The 19,459-nt window shown below is 48.8% G+C and overlaps 9 protein-coding genes across 9 annotated transcripts; 4 read left to right on the top strand and 5 right to left on the bottom strand.

The window, feature by feature from the left end:
- The first annotated feature begins 583 nt into the window (after nt 1–583).
- Nucleotides 584–1,213, top strand: L228DRAFT_242419 (hypothetical protein). The gene is made up of 2 exons (XM_018331437.1): nt 584–927; nt 989–1,213. The coding sequence occupies exons 1-2, from the start codon at nt 705–707 to the stop codon at nt 1,003–1,005; spliced, it is 240 nt and encodes a 79-aa protein (XP_018191584.1). The 5' UTR covers nt 584–704; the 3' UTR covers nt 1,006–1,213.
- A 341-nt stretch (nt 1,214–1,554) lies between these two features.
- On the top strand, nt 1,555–2,763 carry L228DRAFT_242418 (kinase-like protein). The gene has a single exon (XM_018331436.1). The coding sequence runs from the start codon at nt 1,712–1,714 to the stop codon at nt 2,660–2,662; it is 951 nt and encodes a 316-aa protein (XP_018191583.1). The 5' UTR covers nt 1,555–1,711; the 3' UTR covers nt 2,663–2,763.
- A 502-nt stretch (nt 2,764–3,265) lies between these two features.
- L228DRAFT_3322 (kinase-like protein) lies at nt 3,266–6,801 on the bottom strand. Its single transcript, XM_018336489.1, has 5 exons — nt 6,401–6,801; nt 6,073–6,316; nt 5,883–6,000; nt 5,637–5,809; nt 3,266–5,574 (listed from the first exon to the last, which is right to left on the bottom strand). The coding sequence occupies exons 1-5, from the start codon at nt 6,580–6,582 to the stop codon at nt 3,334–3,336; spliced, it is 2,958 nt and encodes a 985-aa protein (XP_018191582.1). The 5' UTR covers nt 6,583–6,801; the 3' UTR covers nt 3,266–3,333.
- A 1,153-nt stretch (nt 6,802–7,954) lies between these two features.
- On the bottom strand, nt 7,955–9,948 carry L228DRAFT_254715 (putative NADH-ubiquinone oxidoreductase 49 kDa subunit mitochondrial precursor). The gene is made up of 2 exons (XM_018333847.1): nt 9,107–9,948; nt 7,955–9,010 (listed from the first exon to the last, which is right to left on the bottom strand). The coding sequence occupies exons 1-2, from the start codon at nt 9,782–9,784 to the stop codon at nt 8,252–8,254; spliced, it is 1,437 nt and encodes a 478-aa protein (XP_018191581.1). The 5' UTR covers nt 9,785–9,948; the 3' UTR covers nt 7,955–8,251.
- A 288-nt stretch (nt 9,949–10,236) lies between these two features.
- On the top strand, nt 10,237–11,827 carry L228DRAFT_257526 (putative DNA-directed RNA polymerase I and III subunit Rpc40). The gene is made up of 4 exons (XM_018333992.1): nt 10,237–10,316; nt 10,378–10,482; nt 10,556–10,943; nt 11,020–11,827. The coding sequence occupies exons 1-4, from the start codon at nt 10,272–10,274 to the stop codon at nt 11,604–11,606; spliced, it is 1,125 nt and encodes a 374-aa protein (XP_018191580.1). The 5' UTR covers nt 10,237–10,271; the 3' UTR covers nt 11,607–11,827.
- A 344-nt stretch (nt 11,828–12,171) lies between these two features.
- Nucleotides 12,172–13,671, top strand: L228DRAFT_242414 (hypothetical protein). The gene has a single exon (XM_018331435.1). It carries the CDS (start codon nt 12,630–12,632, stop codon nt 13,395–13,397), a length of 768 nt encoding a protein of 255 aa, XP_018191579.1. The 5' UTR covers nt 12,172–12,629; the 3' UTR covers nt 13,398–13,671.
- Nucleotides 13,552–16,457, bottom strand: L228DRAFT_242413 (RNA polymerase I-specific transcription initiation factor RRN3). Its single transcript, XM_018331434.1, has 2 exons — nt 15,555–16,457; nt 13,552–15,498 (listed from the first exon to the last, which is right to left on the bottom strand). Exons 1-2 carry the CDS (start codon nt 16,132–16,134, stop codon nt 14,015–14,017), a joined length of 2,064 nt encoding a protein of 687 aa, XP_018191578.1. The 5' UTR covers nt 16,135–16,457; the 3' UTR covers nt 13,552–14,014.
- Nucleotides 16,458–17,041: 584 nt separating this feature from the next.
- Nucleotides 17,042–17,567, bottom strand: L228DRAFT_3262 (hypothetical protein). Its single transcript, XM_018336479.1, has one exon. The coding sequence runs from the start codon at nt 17,426–17,428 to the stop codon at nt 17,084–17,086; it is 345 nt and encodes a 114-aa protein (XP_018191577.1). The 5' UTR covers nt 17,429–17,567; the 3' UTR covers nt 17,042–17,083.
- L228DRAFT_242412 (NEDD8 activating enzyme) lies at nt 17,450–19,435 on the bottom strand. The gene is made up of 8 exons (XM_018331433.1): nt 19,361–19,435; nt 19,205–19,306; nt 19,145–19,150; nt 19,019–19,098; nt 18,670–18,966; nt 18,432–18,608; nt 17,979–18,378; nt 17,450–17,902 (listed from the first exon to the last, which is right to left on the bottom strand). Exons 1-8 carry the CDS (start codon nt 19,399–19,401, stop codon nt 17,707–17,709), a joined length of 1,299 nt encoding a protein of 432 aa, XP_018191576.1. The 5' UTR covers nt 19,402–19,435; the 3' UTR covers nt 17,450–17,706.
- Nucleotides 19,436–19,459: the final 24 nt, after the last annotated feature.

The following is a 19,459-nucleotide window of genomic DNA, read 5'->3' as shown; positions in this document are numbered from 1 at the left end:
TTTTCATCCAAATTGGAGACTTTATGTTTATTACATGGCTGTAAATGCTTCACGGGAGCTAGTAATGGACAATAGAAACTGCACAACAAGAATAATAAATAGAAATCGAATGAAAGCATATGCCCCTCGGTGCCTATATTTGTTTTTGGACTGGCAAAGTCTAGTCTTAGAGACTTAAGAAGTACTCTTGCGAAAAAGAAATTGCTGGCATAGTATATCTAACGAAAATGGCCTATCTACAAGGATTCAACAAAATCTGCAAGGATGGGACCTGCGAGGCGGCGAGGCTGCGAGACTGAATCCAAATATGCTTCAATCGGTGATATCTCTGCCATGTTGTGTCACAAGGCTTGGACATATCATAGGATCATACCCGGAGCAGCAAATCTCATACTTTGTGCATGAAAGTCAAACAGGAAGGAGCACATGTTATATTTATGACTTTTGTTCGATTGGTTGCCACATGAGGGGTAGATGAGAGCCTGTATAGAGATTGCAGCGATTGTCTCTTGATGGCTGTTCAGGAGTGACAACCCTTGAGCTGCGCCCGTGGAAATCATGTCCAAAATTTTCTCTATTTAATGAAGCCGATGGTTCCTCTCTTTTTTGCTCTTTCTGGATTTCCTCTCCGCACAGATATCCCTTCTCAACCTTTCTGCCGTTGTCAATGAACCTGTTAGCCTTTTCTTCTTGAACTTTCAAACATGTGTCAGGTTTACGAAACCCGCATCATTTATCAAGGCGGTGGTTGCATGATCGGAAAATGCGATAAAGTTGACCGGATCGTCGAAGAATGCACTTCCAAACCTTCCTCAGGTGTCGAATCCTGCGCGAACTACAAATACATCGTTGCAGGCTCGTCCAAGAGAGGCGGGCCTCATCCAGGACATGCACATGCTCCACCAGCGACCAACGCGAGCTCCAACAGTGGGTGATTGAATAATAACATTGAACATTCAGATTGAGTTAACACTTTCTGCACCGACAGCTGCCCCAAGTACCTAAACCGCTTCGATCTTACGGTGTGTAAACGTGGAAGATAGCCAGGGTAGAACCCTGGAAGGGATTCGAAACCATTGACGGACAGCTACTGATAGGTTGGAATATCGGGTGCTATTCAACATAGCTGCATCCATGATTGCACATTTGCTTCATGCCCTGTGCTTTTTAGTACTGCTTTTGTATTTAACAGCCAACAATCGAGCCCCGGGTTACTTTCGAGACTTTCGGATTAATATTTAAATTTGTAAACAAGAATTATATTCCTATATTGTAGAAAAGTTGACAAGCCGGAATTCTAAATGCATCATATCGTATTGTATTGATAATACTACGTCCTCTGAGCATTGATCCGTCATCAGCTTCTGTATTAAAATTAGATTGACATCTCATGACTCGTGAGTCGTGGGTTTTAAGGGGTTCGAGGGCGTCAGGCCTCAACAAAAGGTATTAAAATATAGCCTGCGCGAAACGGACCGTGCCGCCAGAAGCGAAAACCCTCTCCTGCGGGTATATAAAGGAGGTCAGGGCAGCTTTCCCGCCCTGGGATTTTTCGTGTTTCTGTCACAACTTGTATTACAAACAATTTGGGGATTGATCGATTTCCCGAGCACCAGGGCCTTTAACAATCTCTTGAGAGCATTAAGAAACTGTCACCATCATATTGCTTGGAAAATACACTGGATTTTTTCCAGCACGCATGGTATAAAAAATGGATAATACAACAAAACCCCAACTCCTAATGATTGGCATGGGCGCCATTACAACACGCACAGGCGACCGAGTATGTAAGAAGTACCGAATCCTCGACGACGACGCAGCCGTCACAAAGGACAATATCAGCGCCATGGAGCGAGAAGCCAACGTATATCTCATGCTCGGCACGCATCCACACGTGGCCGAATGTCTCTTTGTAGCGCCATCAAAGGAATATATCGAGCTGCGATACTACCCCAAGGGCAACCTCCGAGACTACAGGGCAATGCATGCCCATGACATCTCTGACGCGCGTTTGGAGCATTGGGCGTACCAAATGATTGACAGCATCGCATTTATCCATTCCAAGGGTGTCCGCCACGCAGATATCAGGCTTGACCAGTGGCTCGTAGACGAGCAGTTGAATGCTCGACTGTGCGACTTCAATGGGTGCGGCCATGATGGAGATGCGGGGCTGGGATTGCCAGGCGTGCGCTCCATGTCGCTTGAATCTTCCACGCATTTCCTTCCGCGGGATCCGCTGGAGATTAGCACTGTTGGAACAGATCTCTTCGCACTAGGATCGGCGCTATATGAGCTTGTCACCAATCACAAGCCATTTGTAGGTTTGTCAGACGACGAGATTGAGGTGCGATTTCGACAGAAACAGTTTCCCTGCACGGAGGGCCTGCTCATTGGCCGTACGATCAATGGCTGCTGGCAAGGTGCGTTTGCATCTGCGGTGGATGTGCTGGACTCAATTGGCGGGCAAGGAGAGTCTTTGCGTCCAAATGCTCGAGCAAAGTCTGGGTTCGCAGCGTTGGCAAAAGTGTACCAAATGTTACATACAGCTCTCCATTCTGTAATCTTCCGGATCCCGCGTCCTGTGCATTACATGCTCTTTCTAACTCTTGTGCCCTTTGTTTCATTTTCAACTGCCCGGTGGGTCAAGGCATACCAAAGATGAATCCTGTTTAATTCTTTTTCTAGAGGAATGGCTTTTATTGTCAAAAGTCATCATGATTTAATAAACTTTCATTGATCTAGTATCAAGTTATTCTCAGCGAGGTATCATCAAATGTAGATGAAATACATGCATGCATATGGCACAACAATCGCAGAGGCTAGTAAATCCGACGCCATCATCGTTTGATGGCGCGTATCGACGTAGAACATCGAATAAAGAAAATTAAACTCCCTCAGGGGAGGACGAGTAAAACGCAATGGAAGAAAAAAAAAGAAAAGAGAAAAAGACGAGTATGACGACGAAAAAGGAAAAAGTTGAGACCGTGCCCAAAATCGCGCCGTATTGCTCCATCACGCTTCCAGCCATGCATATAACTAATGCTCATCAAGAAGCTCGATTGAATAACATAGCAAGCCTGCGCCTTATCCTGCCGCGCCGTTCAGAGCTGCGAATAACTGTTGAAAAAAATACGCAAATCAAAGGAAATGAAGGGAAGTGGGGTTTCCCCGAAAGAAAAATCGCCATACTCCAATGATGCGCGACAAAAGTCTGCTCTTCATACGTTCCACGTTCCACCATCACCCACCTCCGGCATCGTCGTCATCATCGCCATCTCCTAATTCTCTCATTCCATATCGTCATTATCGTCCCCATAGTTCGAGACCGACGCGTTACTCGGCAATTCCACCTGGTCCATCTTCACCTCCACCATTTCCACGCTTCTTAGCCTCTCGCTGTGCAGCATGGGCTTGGATGAGCTCTCGAGTGATGCTCAGTCCAGCACGGAAATCGGTTAAAAGGCGAGTCAACTCCGTGGCGACTTGTTCGTTGCTGGCCCCTTCAAGGAGAGCTTCCATAGATGGTGGAGCGACGACCGGGAAAACAAATCGCTCGCCATTCGGGCCGTAGATGACGTCTTCGAGACCCTCGCCTTCGTCGTCCGCAGTCTCATCGGCACTTTCATTGCTGCCAAACGATTGACCAAGGAAGCCACTGCCTGCCATCGAAGACGCAGAAGATGCGACTCCGCCTCCGCTGGCCGAGGTTGCAACGTCGGTATTGAACGAGCTTCCAGCAGATCCAGTCATAGGCAAAACACTCGTGGCTGGACCGGCGGCGCGTATCCCGTTTGTGGGAATGCTCTTCAAGCCTTCAGACAATGGAAAGTCTGGATCGCCAATGCGAGTGGGAGGACGGAGACAATATCCCGGATGAAGTTCAGCGGGGTTGTCATTTGGTTCAAAGTTATCCCAGACAGTAGGATCGGTAGGGTTGGAGTCATCCTGGTTAATATCGCCGTTTGTTGGGCGCTGGCTTGCCGGTTCTTCTCCTCCCTCAAAGAATGGGTGCTCGCCCATCATGGTGCCAACCTTGCGGGTGCCGTATTTGCGGAGTGTACCCGAGCCAGTGCTAGATACGGACTCCTCACTCGAAATGCTAGGCTGACGCGAGCGGTGAGGGGTCTCGAAAGCGTGTGAGGCGGGAGTAGAAGAGAGACCAACGCCCAAGCCCGAACCAGAAACCATGGTGGCTTCAGTGTCAATTTCAACATCGGGGGCCGGGCCGCCTTGCTCGAGCAGGGCGGTATCGAAAGGCTCTGGGAATGGCTCAGACGAAGCCATGTCACCTCCATCAAGTGAAGCGAACTTGTTCTCAAGATGGAATGGGTCGCCAAGAGTGGTGGATGCAGAGTCCGCGGCTGAGCTGGAAGTTGAGGGACGTGGGACTTCAGCCAAGTCGAGATCAATGAGCGACCGACGAACCGGCGATTCAGGGCGCGAGACAGCTGGGCCCGGGTGCATGAAGCTAATATCACTACCCATCCCAACCGGCTCCGTAGCGGTATGAATGAGGCGAGGACGAAGAGGAAGACCGTCACCCATCGAGTCGGTCCCTGCAACAGCATCACCGGGTCCCATGTCAGAAAGGGGTGGTTGCATCATCATTGGAAATTTCCAGTCTTGGGTGCGTCGGTTGAGATTCTCCTCGGGGAGAGTGGTGGGGAACTTCCACTCTCGGGTGGCACGCCGGGGTTGGTCATCACGGAGATAGGCGTACTCGTCCTCTTCCTCCTCATTGTCCAAGTCTTTGAGGAAACGGTTGGCCGGGTTTGCTTTAAGGGTCGGAACATTGGCCAGGTCAAGGTTGATATCACCGAGTCCAGCACTGTCGGAATTGAAGCCGCCCAGGTCAATCTGAGATTCCTGAATGGAGGAGAAATCGGTCGGGTGGTTGCGGAAGGGCAAATCTGAGACAGGCTGAGGGCCCAGATCGTCAAGCTCGTCTCGGACAACGTACTCATAAGGAGCCGCCTTCTCGTCAAATAGTCTCATCATGGCAGCTTCGCCACGAGCCACGCGTTGCTCATTCTGATGCTTGAAGTTTTTATCCGATGCCATCTCCCGACGAGTCTTGGGCTTTTGGAGAACGGGCTCAGGCTCCTGAAGGGGTGATGTAAATTCCTGTTCCTCGGATTGGTCCATGTCTGCAAACCGCTGGTTGAATTCAGCAGTAGTACTGAAATTCCATCCGTCTTCTTCGTCGTTGAGTGATTCCGGGAAATTCAGTGCGGCAGCTCCGCTGGGTGCGAAGAGTGACTGGCGTAGACCACCTGACTGCTCCCAGACGTAGTAATTTTCAATGAGTTGCTTGAGGATATTGGTGGGGTAACGTTTTTGAGTGTTGAAGACGTAATAATGTTTCAAGATATTGTCCATAGACGGACGATCCTTTGGACGTTCTTCGAGACAGAACGCTACAAAATCACGCAGACCCTGAGTATAATTACCGCCTTCGAGACGAGGAGCTTTCTGAAGCAATTTACCCAGCTCATCAGGGTGGCGAACTCCGTGGTTTGGGGGATGACCCGACGCTATTTCGTAAATGGTGCAACCATAGGCCCAGCAGTCGACCTGTCACATTTACTTTTAGTTCACTGAATGATCAATTCACCACTTTCACCTCTCACACTCACCTCATTACCGTATCCAGCGCGAACAGCTGGTTCACCGTTTAACATTTCTGGAGGCATCCAATTAGGTGTACCAATAATAGTTGATCGCTTCTCAAGCTTGCTCTGAACAACAGCAGAGATACCAAAGTCACATAATTGAAGACGGCCATCCTCTGAAACAAGGATGTTTGCAGCTACACAATGCCATGTCAGTCAGGCTTCAAATAGTATGATTGATTTACACAGGACCAAACGGTGAATCTCTACCTTTAACATCTCGATGAATAATTCCAGCATCATGAACGCACTTCAAGGCTTCCGCCAGTTCACGAGCAATTGGAATAATAAACTTTTCTTCCAATCCAGGGCGATTGGTTGCTTTCAACTAGGATCTAGAGTTAGCTCCTCCGCGCTATTTGGCTTTGTGGGATAAGTCTCCAATGCATGATCATCTTACCAAGGTCGACAAGCTTCCACCAGGACAGTATTCGCTCACAATCCAGAGCTGGGAGTGGACACAGAAAGCATCCACAATCTTATTGATATTCTTGGCCTTGCTGTTCTTGAGCTGTAGCAGGACCGACGTCTCGTTCATGAAATCTTTGATAGTTTCATCTCGGAGTTTAGCGCTGGTCTTGTAGTCGGTGGAATCAACGTCGATAATTTTGATGGCCACGACATCGCTAGACGTGTTATGCTTTCTAAGTGAAACGTCAGTACGAGCTCTTACGCCATACACTGTGGAGACGGCAGAATCCCACTGCAGGCGCTTTTACAATACTTACCCCTTAAAGACGCGCCCAAACGACCCTTTACCGATCAGTTCAACAAATTGATATGGCGGAGGGGCAGTTCCACTGTTGAGAGCCTTTTCAGCTACAGCTTTTTGCAAATCCTGCGCCTCTCGCACGAGCTGGGCCTTGGGGCCTGTGGTGGCACGCGGATCTAGGTGTCTAGCACTCGACATGGCGGACGCCTCCCCAGCTGGATTTCCAAAGGAGTTTCCGCGCCCTCTGAATGGAAATGGAGACGGCGGACGTGGACCAAAATATGATCTAGCGCGCTGTCTTTTCGGCACTGGAGTAGGACTGAGCTGCTCGGCATAGGATCTTTGACTGATTCTTGACAGATTAAAACTCGAGGGAAGCCGGGCACGAGAAAAAAAGGATTTCTTTCGATTCGAAGACTTTCGATCCGACGAAGAGGGGGAGGAGACCTTAGCTCCGTCGACGAGGGTTTCAGTAACTTCTTTTCGATTTGAAGAGCGCTGCGAGCTCTTAGGACTCGGCCGGAACGCTCGCTCTGGAGTAGGCATCTTTGTTAGCTCCAGGAGCCACAACTTTACAAGAAGGACAAAACAATGAGGAATGGGGGGATGAAAATCAAGAGAGCTATCTGCAAACAGCCAAATGCAGGAGTCGAGCTCACTCGAGGCAAGTCGATTATCACAACGGGGAGGGAATTGAGATTTGACTGTTGCTGATGGCGAAGCAGATAGAGATGGCAGATTCAAAACAGAGTCAAGCTTACAGTCAACAGTTCAACGGGCAGTATTCCCTCGTTTGTGGGGCTCTTTGTGCACGTTGCTGAGGCGCCGAGTGAGTCGTGGATGTATTTTTGAAGCTCCAGAGATATGGACTATCCCGTCATTCTGCGAAGGCTACACCTGTCCCCAAACCGCGGCACCCACATTATAGGGGTATTAAGGGGAGACGACGCCGGTATGCATCTCGAAGCAAATCATAAAAAGATTAAAATAATTCTGAAGTCAGTCGAATATGTCGTCGTCGATATATAGGTTAATGAATATTTATCAGCGGCGGGTTGTTGGTGATCTTTATGCCTTTCTGATCAGCTTGTCGACCTCTGGACTCTGCAGACCCTGCAGTAACATTTAACCGAGGCGCTAATCAGAGTTGGTGCTAGCCGAGGGGAAGCTTTGCCCCACCGTTTCCTGTCCCGCCGTCGATCACCCGGGAGGGGAGAGCTGAAACGAGAGAAACATGTCGAGGCGAGTGCAGACGCTCACAGAGAAGAATGCAGCAAACCGAGAGTCTTCAGGTGGGAGCTGATAGGACAACAATATGATCGCAGACTAGGAGGAGAAGTATCGAGAATCAAATTTATTTGATCTTTGGCAGGGATGCTATCCAAAAACTGTACATTATTGTCGACTGGTCGCAATTAGCAAATCCTTTGATGGGACGATGCTCCTGCACGATATTTTGTCATGATGGCTTTGATAAATTACGCCTCAAGACAGCGGATAGTTATACTCCACAATCTAGTTCCTTTGATAGTCTCTTCCAAACTACAATGCTAGCCAATGGAGTCTCTTTCAGCACCAAAACCTACATATTTTATAAACATAGAGCACGACATACTGAAGAAAAGAGATGCAGTGACGAATAATCTTATCGTTAGAGTGGTCCTGAATAAAGAAATCATGCCATGCTAGCTACATAGATAAAAATTGAGGTACATGTCTAAGTCGTGCGCAACATGACTGGCTGAACTAACAAACTGAAACTCAAAAGAAATCTCACTTCTCCAGCACAAATATCTACCGTTATGAAGCTCAGCTTTCCATTATGTGTGCAGGAGTAAAAAGGGGAGCCAAACATTCATTGATCTTATCAACGATCCACCTCGCCGAAAACCAAGTCCATTGTGCCAATGATCGCCACGGCATCAGCAAGCAAATGACCTCGCGAAACTTGGTCAAAGCATCCCAGGTGTGCAAAGCCCGGTGCACGAATCTTGCACCTGTATGGTCTCTCTGAGCCATCGCTAACGAGAAATACGCCCATCTCGCCCTTTGGCGCCTCAATGGCAGAATAGGTTTCTCCAGGAGGAACAGCATAGCCCTTTGTAAAAAGCAAGAAATGATGAATAAGAGCCTCCATATTTTCCTTCATTGCCGCGCGAGGGGGCGGAGAAATTTTGTAATCTTCATATTTGACCGGTCCGGGAGGCATTTTGTTCAGACACTGGTGGATAATGCGTAGGGATTGTCGAAACTCCTCCATCCGGCACAAGTACCGGTCGTAGCAATCGCCATTGACGCCCACGGGAACGTCAAATTCTACTTGGTCGTACGCATCATAGGGTGAGGACTTCCGAATGTCCCAAGGCACTCCAGAGCCGCGGAGCATCACACCAGTGAAGGAGTAGTTGAGCGCGTCAGCAGCAGAGACAACGCCTATCCCCTGCGTACGACCTTTCCAAATACGATTGTCGGTCAGAAGTTCCTCGGTTTCGTCAATGCGGTCACCAAACTGTGTTGCCCATTGGTATATGTCGTCTAGCAGTCCGACAGGGAGATCTTTGAATACGCCGCCAGGACGGACGTATGCGGCGTGCAGACGAGCACCAGACACTCGTTCGTAAAATTCCTGATTGAACTTAGTATTCCTTACTCGATATGGAGACTGGGGAAAAGATCGTGAGAGAAGGGGAAAACAATTGTAATGAAGGGTAGGGAAAGGTACCATAAGCTTTTCTCGTTCTTCGAAACCCCACAGAAAAGGAGTCAATGCACCAACGTCCATAGCATGCGAGAGGACAGACATGAGGTGATTGAGGACGCGGGTGATCTCGCCAAACAGCGTTCGAATCCATTTCGCTCGCTCGGGAATTTCAATATTCAGCAGTTTCTCCACGGCCAGAGAGAAGCATTGCTCGTTTGTCATCATCGAGACATAATCCAATCGGTCAAAGTACGGCAATGCCTGCATGTATGTTTTGTATTCAATGAGCTTCTCGGTGCCACGGTGCAGCAATCCCACATGCGGGTCGGCTCGGACAATTTCCTCGCCATTGAGTTCGAGAATCAAACGCAGTACACCGTGCGCAGCTGGATGTTGTGGGCCAAAATTAACCGTGTAGTGTCTGATCTTGCGGTTCTCAGGGTTTGAGCCATCGTCAGGAGCGACGTTGAGATATTGAGGATCATCGGGATCAGTGGGGTGCCGAAAATCTGAGTCTACAGGGATAAGTTTGGTTCCTTCGTAGAAAGCCTCCGCATGACGAAGTGCGGTAGTAGAAATGCTGCGTATCGTCGGGCATGAAAATTGTGGTGCGCGTTTCGATCGTGAAAGAGAAATGCTTGGACGGGCACACAAGCACCTAGAGCTCCGCCCGGCTAACCGGGCCGCGAGGTTGGCCATTGCGCTCTGGTTGTTGATGCTGCTATAGGTCAGGAATTCAACAATAGAGCATTGGATTGCAAATTCGTGATTGAATGCACAAAGTAATACTGTGGCAATTAAGATATCGAATTGGCCTATGTGTAGCTCCTTCGATGACACTGACACTTCGGTCCAGCCTGATATCAAAGACGATGGGGAGACAAGTCTGGGGTTTGGGGTGCCCGTCACTTGTATTTACTGCATTTTGATTGGCTGCCACTCCCGCTCTCCGCATTTGCGGGTGAATTAGTGACTGATGAGTAAGCTTTAGTCTGTTTAGTGCATTTAGTGCGCTTTGATGCCCATTCGGTGCTAGTTCAGTGCATAGGTTTTATGAATCTGATTTATGCAACGACTGATCCAATGACTAAGCAAAATCCGTGCAGCATCCGATTCTCTTTGGGCAAAAATTATTTATCAATTATCGGCGAAATCAAACATTCTACAATAGTCACAACTGCCCGCCATGCCGGTTCCTGCTCTATCAGAGGCTGATCTTGATCGCCGAAAGGTGCGATTTGCAGGCTTATTTATCAAATTCAAAGGCCAATGCATGCTAACTTTCCCCCTAGAACGTCGGCATCAATCTTGAAACCGTCACCCATGTTCAGTCTACCGATTTTCCTGGCCATTATCCCGGAGAAGATCACTCTTGGAGCTTAGAGAAATTCCGGAATGTACGTGCATTGTCTCTTGCGGGGAAATAGAAGTAATTCAACTGTTCCGCGATACGTTGCTCACACTTTGCAGAACCTCCGTGTTGAATTCCACCACAACGATCAATACGACGCCAGCTTCTCCCTCATCGGGGTCGATGCCGCCATTGCCAATGCCTTTCGCCGTATTCTCATTTCCGAGGTTCCCTCTCTCGCCATTGAATATGTCTTCATTCACAACAACACCTCCATTATCCAGGATGAGGTGCTGGCGCACCGTCTCGGACTCGTCCCTTTGACCGGCGATAAGGCTGGTCTCAACTGGCTCAAATGGTTCAAGAAACCTACCGAGGAAGACCCCGAGGGTTCCGAGCCAAGCGATTACAATACCGTCGTGATGAAGCTGCAAGTTGCATGCTCGCGCAATCCGGCCGCCGCCAGGGGCGAGACGGATCCAACCAAGCTATTCCACAATGCTCACGGTATGTCGTACCTATTCTTTTTTCCTCGACGATCGGGCAAATTTCAAGGGCAACATTTAACTAATTATAATTGAAGTCTACGCTCACCAACTTACCTTCCACCCCGCCGGCCGTCAGCGTGATTACTTTTCCTCTCCCGAAGGCGCCATCCGCTCGTTCCACCCTAACATTCTCCTTGCCAAGCTGCGTCCTGGCCAGGAAATTGACCTTGAAATGCACTGCATCAAGGGTATTGGCGCCGATCACGCCAAATTCTCACCGGTAGCTACGGCCTCGTATCGACTTTTTCCCGACATTAAGATTATGCGGCCCATTCTTGGGGACGACGCAGTCAAGTTCCAGACATGCTTCCCCAAGGGCGTCATTGCGCTCGAAGACGTCACTGAAGAGGAGGCCTCGCGGGTGGGCTCCGGCTACGAGGGTCACGTAGGCGAGAAGAAGGCAGTCGTGGTGAACCCATACAAGGATACGGTCAGCCGAGAGTGTCTCCGACATGACGAGTTCAAGGACAAGGTCAAGCTTGGACGGGTTCGGGACCATTTTATTTTCCATGTTGAAAGCACGGGCCAGTATGACAGTGATGAGCTGTTCATTGAGAGCGTTAAGGTGTTGAAGGTCAAGTGCCAGCGGATGAAGCGGAGTCTTGCCAGCATGATGCGCTGAGCAGTGAGGATCCTACACTTAAGCCCTGCTTGTTTCTTTTCATTTTTTTACCTGAGCATTTTTCCCGGCGTTTTGTTGATTGGGGGTTGGACTTAGAGAAAAAGTAGTTCTTTTCATATTCTTCTTTACAATTTCCTTTACGAAGGATCTATTTATCATTGATCTCTGTTATCACAACAGGTGTATACATGTATTGTATATACTAAATAGTTCTGCAGGGATAAATATTAAAATATTCAATCGAATCTTTACATTATTTAAGTAATATGAGAAAATTTGAGTTAATTTGATTTGTTTTTTTTTTGTTTTTGTTTTTTTTTTTTTTTTGAGAAAAATATTGTAGTGAAAATGCAAATAGAAAAAATTACGACGAAACAAACAACAAATCCACATGCTGAAGTCCCTATGTTTCTCTCGCAGTCGTGATCCCTCTATGAAATGCACGCCCGGGCATCCATTTGTCGAGAGTCGAGACCACACTAGCTATACGTCACTGCCATGCCCACGCGGGGACTAGCTCGTGCGACATCCAAAACCCACACAAAACAAGCTTTCTCCAGCCCCTACGTAAGGCAGGTAAGGTATATAATATATTCCTATGCCATAAGAAATACAGTATTTTCCATCTTTCTCTCTCTCACCGTGCGCATTCAATGCCATCGAGTTCATCGATCCATTTGCCCATCTTGGAGTATAATAATTGTGGCTCCATCTCATGACGCCACGCAGCTATCGAGTCAACAATCGACTTGGCAACTGGAATATATTACGCCGTCAGATGAATCAATAAATCACCACCAATCTTCAATATTCAAGAATCTAAATCCAAGTTCAGTTTGCATAAGACGCACAGATAACGCAAGCCAGAAAAGGAACGGAAAAAGAAAAGAAATAAGTTGAATAACGACACAAAACCAAACGAGTCACAAAACCCGCCAATAACAACTACAATAATATAACGCAAGCCAAGGAAAGAAAGCCGCCCAAAAACAACAACACCCCCAAACAACAAAAAAAAACCAAATGTCCGACTCCCAAAACCCCATCGCGGCCGCTTTATACCGCGCCGCATCCGACATGGCCGCCGCCGCGGGCGACGCAGGGGGCAGCATCATGGACACGATCGGGACATCGATCACGCGGCAAGGGAACCGGTGGGACCGGTCGATCAACTCCGGGGCGGCATCGTACGGAGAATCCGTCAGCGGGGCGGCGAAGTCCTTCGGGCAGTCCATCAGCGGGTCATCTGCGGGGGCAGGACAGGGTATAAGTCGACGGGGGCGGGCCGCGGGGGGTTCGATCACGGAGTCATCGAGCGCGGCAGGGACAGGGATCACACGGAGCAGCGAGGCGACGGGGCGGAAGATCATTGAGGGGGCGCAGGCGGCGGACAAGCGGATCCGGAGCAGTGGACAGAGCGTGGGCGGCGGGGTGACGCGGCAAGGTGAATCAGCGGGGAAGAGCGTGACGAGGGGGGGCGTGAGGGCGGGGAATCGGGTGACGGAGGGCGGGAAGAGCGCGGGCGATAGTGTGACGAGGGGAGGGACGTATATGAGCGGCAGAGTAACGAGGAGTGGGAAATATATTGGCACGGGAGTGTCGGATACGATGCGTGGGTGGGGAGATCAGGGCAAAGATGCGGGGAACTGGGTGCGGGATGCGACGAAGGCGAGGGGGGCGAGAAGTCAGACGGCGCGGAATCCGCTGGGCTTGGAGAATACGCGGAGGAGAAATAGGACGGGAGGGAGGTTGCAGACGGCGAGGAACCCGTTGGGGTTGACGGATGGGTAATGGTAAAAGGTTGTGTATGTGTGGATGTGTTCGTTGAATGGCGTTTTAAATATTGGGGTGGACTTTTGACGGCTGTGTGATGAATGATGAGACGAGATCTTGAACAAGGAAACAAGCAATGGAACTAAGATATTGAAAATAAGTTAATCAATTATATGGTCGATTATCTACCCGAGAAGTAGAGTTCTTAAATCCAGAAGAGTACGTAGATCGATGTAGATGAAAGCAATGGGTAAACAAAAAGCCGTGACAATTAGAGCAAGGCAAAGGAGCGAGCTCATGTGACAGAAACATTAAACTTTTCTTTTGCCTTTCCAAACACCAGGCAAACTTTTTCCTTCGTGCTGTAGCAACTTTTAAGGGTGCCATGCAGTATGAAAACATTCAACGCCATGCTATGCCGTCCTAGCCAGAAAGATGCAATGCAGAGCAACTTTATCCTGACTGAGCATGAGAAGGTGTGAGAAGCGAATAAGCAAAAGAGACCCAAACACCAGGTCGAAAAAGAACACCAACGCCTCGCTAGAAAGCAGCACAGTAGAAATTCAATCCAGGATATCCAGCTGGAAGAGAGAAAAAAAATTTTAAAACATCGAGAGCATTGTACACAAAAACAGCTAGTACTCGCTCGCAGAGTCTGTTTGAGTGTCATGCTCCTCAACTTCTTCTTCGTCCACTTCTTCCTCGCTTTCAGAATCGCAGTCGTCCAGCCCATCGTCAAGACCGGGCACACCTTGCCATTCAATGTAATTGTCAACTACCCAACGCTTGCTGCGGGGCAGGTTGTACGGGTCAAATGGAAAATAGGCGTCCAGCTGGTGGTGGCTGTCATCCCGTCTTGCCGACAGCGCGGTTTCGCGTGTAGGCTGATTGTACGAAGCTCCAGATGCCGAAGAGTCCGCGTGGTTGGCCAGCATGATGCGTTTGTTGGTCTCCAACAAGGAGAATACATACATGAATCGCAAGTGGTTGGCGATGCGAGCGAATTCGTTGACAATCGGAGGCGAGCAGACCTTAAGCGGGTTAAACTTCGAGTAAACGGCGCGAGCAAAGACCTCCTTGACGCCAGGTGCCCAGATAATGTCACGTCCTTCAAAGTCGACAAAGTCATCATCGTCGACATAATCGTCCGCATTGGCGACAAGGTCCCTCCATCGGAAACAGAAGATGTAGAGTAGTGACTGGACCATGGCATAAAAGGTGCCGTACCGTCGAAGGTCAGGGCCGCGACAGCTGCCTTCATATTCGATACGGAAAGAGTCCAGGTGGGCACCGAGTATGTCAAAGACGTCCCGTACCACCTGCGGAGACACATAGGCGCCTCTGGCGATAAAGCTCGCCAGGTAGGCTGCGGCGGATTGTTTGAAGACCGCGGGCCGGCCTTTGTCAAAGATCAAGTGCATACAGACGCCCGCAAATTGGTCAATGAGAAGTGGCGAAGACTGCGCAAAGTTGAAAAGTAAGAATTGAGTATGCCTGGATCGATAGGTGGGCAGAATGATGGTCGTGAAGTGATTCAAGAGGAGTCCAAAGGTCTCATCGCTATCCTCGGGTGCGCCGGAGAAAAATGGAGTGTAATATGAGAAGAGCATGTCCAGAATGGAGTCCATCTTCTCGACATTCTCCTTGAGATCCTTGATGCGCTGCTCTTCGTCTGTCAGGCTCTCTTCGCTAGAGACAGAGCTGGCGTCGTCCTCATCCTCAGAGTCGTCCTCGTCATCCTCCTCCTCCTCGAGGAGACCACGCTCACGCCGAGCGACGACATCATCAACTAGGCCTTCTTCGATGTCTTCCTCGAGATCCTGCATGTCGACCTGAACTTGCACGTCAATTTTGACAAGTCGCTCAGTGATCAGAGCAAGAACCTCTGACTGTAGTTCTGGGGTGTAGCCGATGAGTCTGAGCAAATTTCGTACATAGTTGACATGAGCGACCTTGGAGTCGGAGGAATGAGGGAAGGCAGCAGACAGGATCGGAGACAGAGCACCACTGGCCGAGGGAATAAGCCGAAGTAAGTACTTCAGCACCATGTGAGCCCGTGTGTAGAGCTGAGGCTTTCGCACGACAGGATAACCAGGCAGGGAACCAGATCTGGGCGAGACTGGAGGAACGACAATTAGTCTGGGTCATCAAAGCTTGGCTCGACATGGGACCTACCATGACCAAGAGAATCAACAAGCATAGCCAGGATTGGCCGAACATAGCTGCCGTGTGCCGATGCCAGATTGCCCAGAAAACGAACGTAGATTGCCAAATACGACTCGTCTCGTCCTAACCAGTCGCAGCCCAAGGCTGCATGCACCAAACCGGAACAAGTTCTGTTCAGATGTGAAACGTTGCCTAGGAGAGCAATTGTATAATTCTTCACAGTCGTTGGCGACGGTGCATCATCTCCCGCGGATAACCTGGCGGTGGTGAATATCTCCTTGACTCGATCATATTCCGAAGAGTCGCCCACTGCATGACGCTCTAGCGCCCGACGAACTTCCTCACGGACCAGCTCAAGGCCCTTTTCCCATTCAGCCCCCAGAACCCGAACTTCAACATCCGGATCGAATGCGACCTTGGATCGCTTTATCGGGTTAGGGGCAGCAAATTCGCCATTCAAATCCATGTCTTCCGTCTCATCTCGTTTTCGAATCTTCCCAGCGAGCCCGGGTCGCGGAGGGACAATCTTTGCAACAGGCGGAGGCACAGTGGCCAAAGGCCTTAGTGCAGAGGGGGTGATGGAGACCATGAAGCCAAATATGCTATCATGGATAATTCAGCCCTAGGTATCGGCGAAACCAGGGTATCGGTGGGGGATAATGATCGATATTCCAGCTCTGGCCTCTACGGTCACAGAGTAGCGAAAGAACTTTCCACAACGCTGTAGCGCCAAGCGGCAAGACAGCAGTCTAACTTGTGTAGAATAAATAGGAAATGCCGCCGTGATTAAGCATGTAGTGCTTGCAACTGCAGATGCCAGATGCTGCAGTATGCGGATGACAGAAGAGACGAAAAGACGTCGTGGCGGATAAAGGTGAGAAAGATCTCTCTAGAGTGGGAGGAGAAGAGTACAGCAGCGACTGGGTTTGGCGGTCAAACGTAAAAGTTCAAAGTGCGCCTGGTCCGTGCTTTGCTCAATTGCACGCTAGCCTCTAATTGGCGAACACTATGACTCCACCTCTCGTCACCGGCATCACGACTTTGCCCAATCAGGTAATTGGTCACGAAAGCGCGTCGCGAGAAAAGATTCCAATGTACCTACGTACCTATTCCTACGTATCTGGGGCATCAGTCAATCCATGGAGAAGAGGGAGTCCTCCAAGTCAGTCAATCAATCGTTGATTCGAATTCATTATGCCCTGTTCCGATCCTGATCATAATCATACTCCGTGGCCCTCTACTGGGTCTTTCTCTATCCATCCCTGTGAAAGATACTGTGGCTATTGTACGGGGGAAGCTGCTGAAAGAAAGTGGTCTTCAGCAGGGGCGATGAGAAAACATGTTAAATTGCATCTAAGAAACTCTCCCGATCTAAAACTGCTTCCCGGTTCTGCAGGAAGACCCCAGATGTATGTGTTTATAAGCTTCTCTGATGAGTTGAAGGAGTTTTGCTAAGTGTACTAGAATGCCGCCGGTATTCGCAGAAGATGAATCGCCTCGGTAAAAGTAAGCTATACCTAATCTGGTTCGAAACTAGTTTACAACTTTATTGGGCGCTGACTGGTTTCTAAACAGACCCTGGGATACTGATCCAAATTACCGGTGTCATTCATGCTCAGAGCGAAAAGTAAAAGGTGGAGCAAAGAGGAAATCGGGTTGTTGGGAGAATAGATTTTGTGAAAGGACACTGGCATCGAATGAAACTCAAATGGCATCCGTTGATGGACAAGCACACACAGAACCGGCAACTGATTTAGATACCGAAATTGTCGACGCCAACTCCACCACTGAAGCGGACGCCTTCTTGATCGATGGCGCGGCCAATTCAGAATATTCGCCACGAGCATAAATGACCCAGAAAAAGAATAGAAAAGAAGGGGCATTCTGGCTCAAGATGGAATCTACTGTTTTGCTATTTCGAAGTATGACATGGATAAGCAGAAGCAACTGGCCTTAGCTTGCAATACGAGACCTCCTTTTTCAACAATGCGAAAAGATAATACAACCATCCCGTTCGTAGCGCCAATTTCAATCTTATTTCCCAGTGCGACCCTGCTTGCTCATACGAGAATCCGCTGTCCTCTTTTGATCATACAGCAGCCGAATCCATTCATTTGATAAGATGTAAATGCAGATTTTTAGGCGCCTAAAACGTGTACCTCTATTTGTCTCGGAAGAGAAGCCGGAATTTAAAGTCTATCTGGAAAGCAGGATCTGAAACAGCAATCTCCTCGCCATCGCTCACAAGATCAAACAGTTTCTTTCTAAGATTGGGCCGCGTGGCTTCCTCAAGTGCAGGTGGCGACTGATAATACAGAGAGGATTTTTCCGTCCGAAGAGTAGGCTTCTTGAGCTGACTAGACGTCATTGTAAGACGCGTCAGCAAATATATATCTTGAACAAGGATCGAATAAGAAGAGGAACAAAACTTACGCCTCTGCTCGTTCAGCAAGGCTGTCGATGAACTCCTGCAACGTCCAACGGGCATTAATCTCAAGATCCTTCGCGAGATTTCCACACACTGGACAGTCCTCCTTTCGCTGGTGTTCGAAAGTGTATGTATAGATGCTGTCGTCTCCGCTATACATCATGTAATTTGCAGTTTCAGGCACACCCAAGTAAGGATTGGTATTGGTGGCAATCTTGAAGGCCTCATTGCAGCAGCTGGCCGCTATAATGGCATTTGTAGATGCAATGGCAGGAATTATGTTCTTGACAACTCCTTGTGTTAGGGAATAAGTCACACCGCTAATGTTGAACTCCTTTGCTCTTGCGAGAGCCTTTTGATACAGCCATGTGATATGTTCGGGATCATCATTATCAAGTATGTCACCTAAAGCAAAGTTAGGAAACTCACGAAATATAACCAAGGACACGGGGTTTTACCTTTGCGCTCTTCCTCCCACGCGATAATATGCGCCCATTCAATGCAGTGCTGAGGCTGTCGCGGAATAGTTGCAAGCGTGCACAAGGGCACAGCTGCTCGTGGTGCATGCATATCTAATTGACACTCAAAGCAGGAAGTCATAGTGGGTAAAATGACTCGCGCTTGGCCCTTAAAGCCTGGAAAAGATCAGTTGCCGTCTGTTTTTTATGCGCAATATTTGCCTTGTCTCATACAGACCTTCTGTTCCACCGTCGATCAGTGGCTTCATGCTTTCTGGGTTCTCCATATCAACCATGCCAACTAGCATAGCATTTATCCACCGACGTGCTTCTATGCTATCCAGTCCACAGATGATCATGTTGAACTGCATATAGTAATCCTCATCTTTGTCTTGAATACGTCCGCAATACGGAGTGATCTTGACACCCTTTACACGGCGTTCAACAAAGCGAGCTGCAACTTCTGCCTTTGGCTTGCCCACGTCGGATTGCCGAAAGAGAAATTGCCGGTTGAGGTTCGAAACGTCGATTGTGTCTGACAATGTCAGAATAAATTCAGTCCATGAGATGGGAAAATATAGACCTACCCATGTCAATCACATGTATATCCTTGAAACCTGAAAGAGCTAGGTTCTTCAAGATTTCGCAACCCAATCCACCGGCACCGCTGCATTGTATCAGCCAAGTCCATTGTGAAATCTAGAGAAACGGACATTACTCTAGCCAATAAAATTAGCATAATCTTAAATAATCAGACATATTTAGCGGCTTACAAAACTTTGGCGCTTTCTAGAAAGCTGATCACTTCCTCGCCCGGTACCCAGTCCTCGTCTGTAAATGGTCCGGGCCGCGAAAGGACGCGGTCGAGATACTTCCTAAAGAGCCTTAGCTATGTGAATGAAACTCTGAATAGCCCAAGGACACCGCACCATCTCTGCCGGCTAGTCGTAACACCATTCATTTCTGACATTTTGTCGTGCTTTATTGGAAAACGAAGACGAAGCCGGCGGAGTTGTACGAGACCAAGT

The sequence above is a fragment of the Xylona heveae genome (assembly GCF_001619985.1).
Source record: "Xylona heveae TC161 unplaced genomic scaffold L228scaffold_1, whole genome shotgun sequence".
Lineage (NCBI taxonomy): Eukaryota > Fungi > Ascomycota > Xylonomycetes > Xylonales > Xylonaceae > Xylona > Xylona heveae.
Note: the sequence above shows the minus strand (reverse complement) of the source record. Positions and strands in the feature narration are given on the sequence as shown.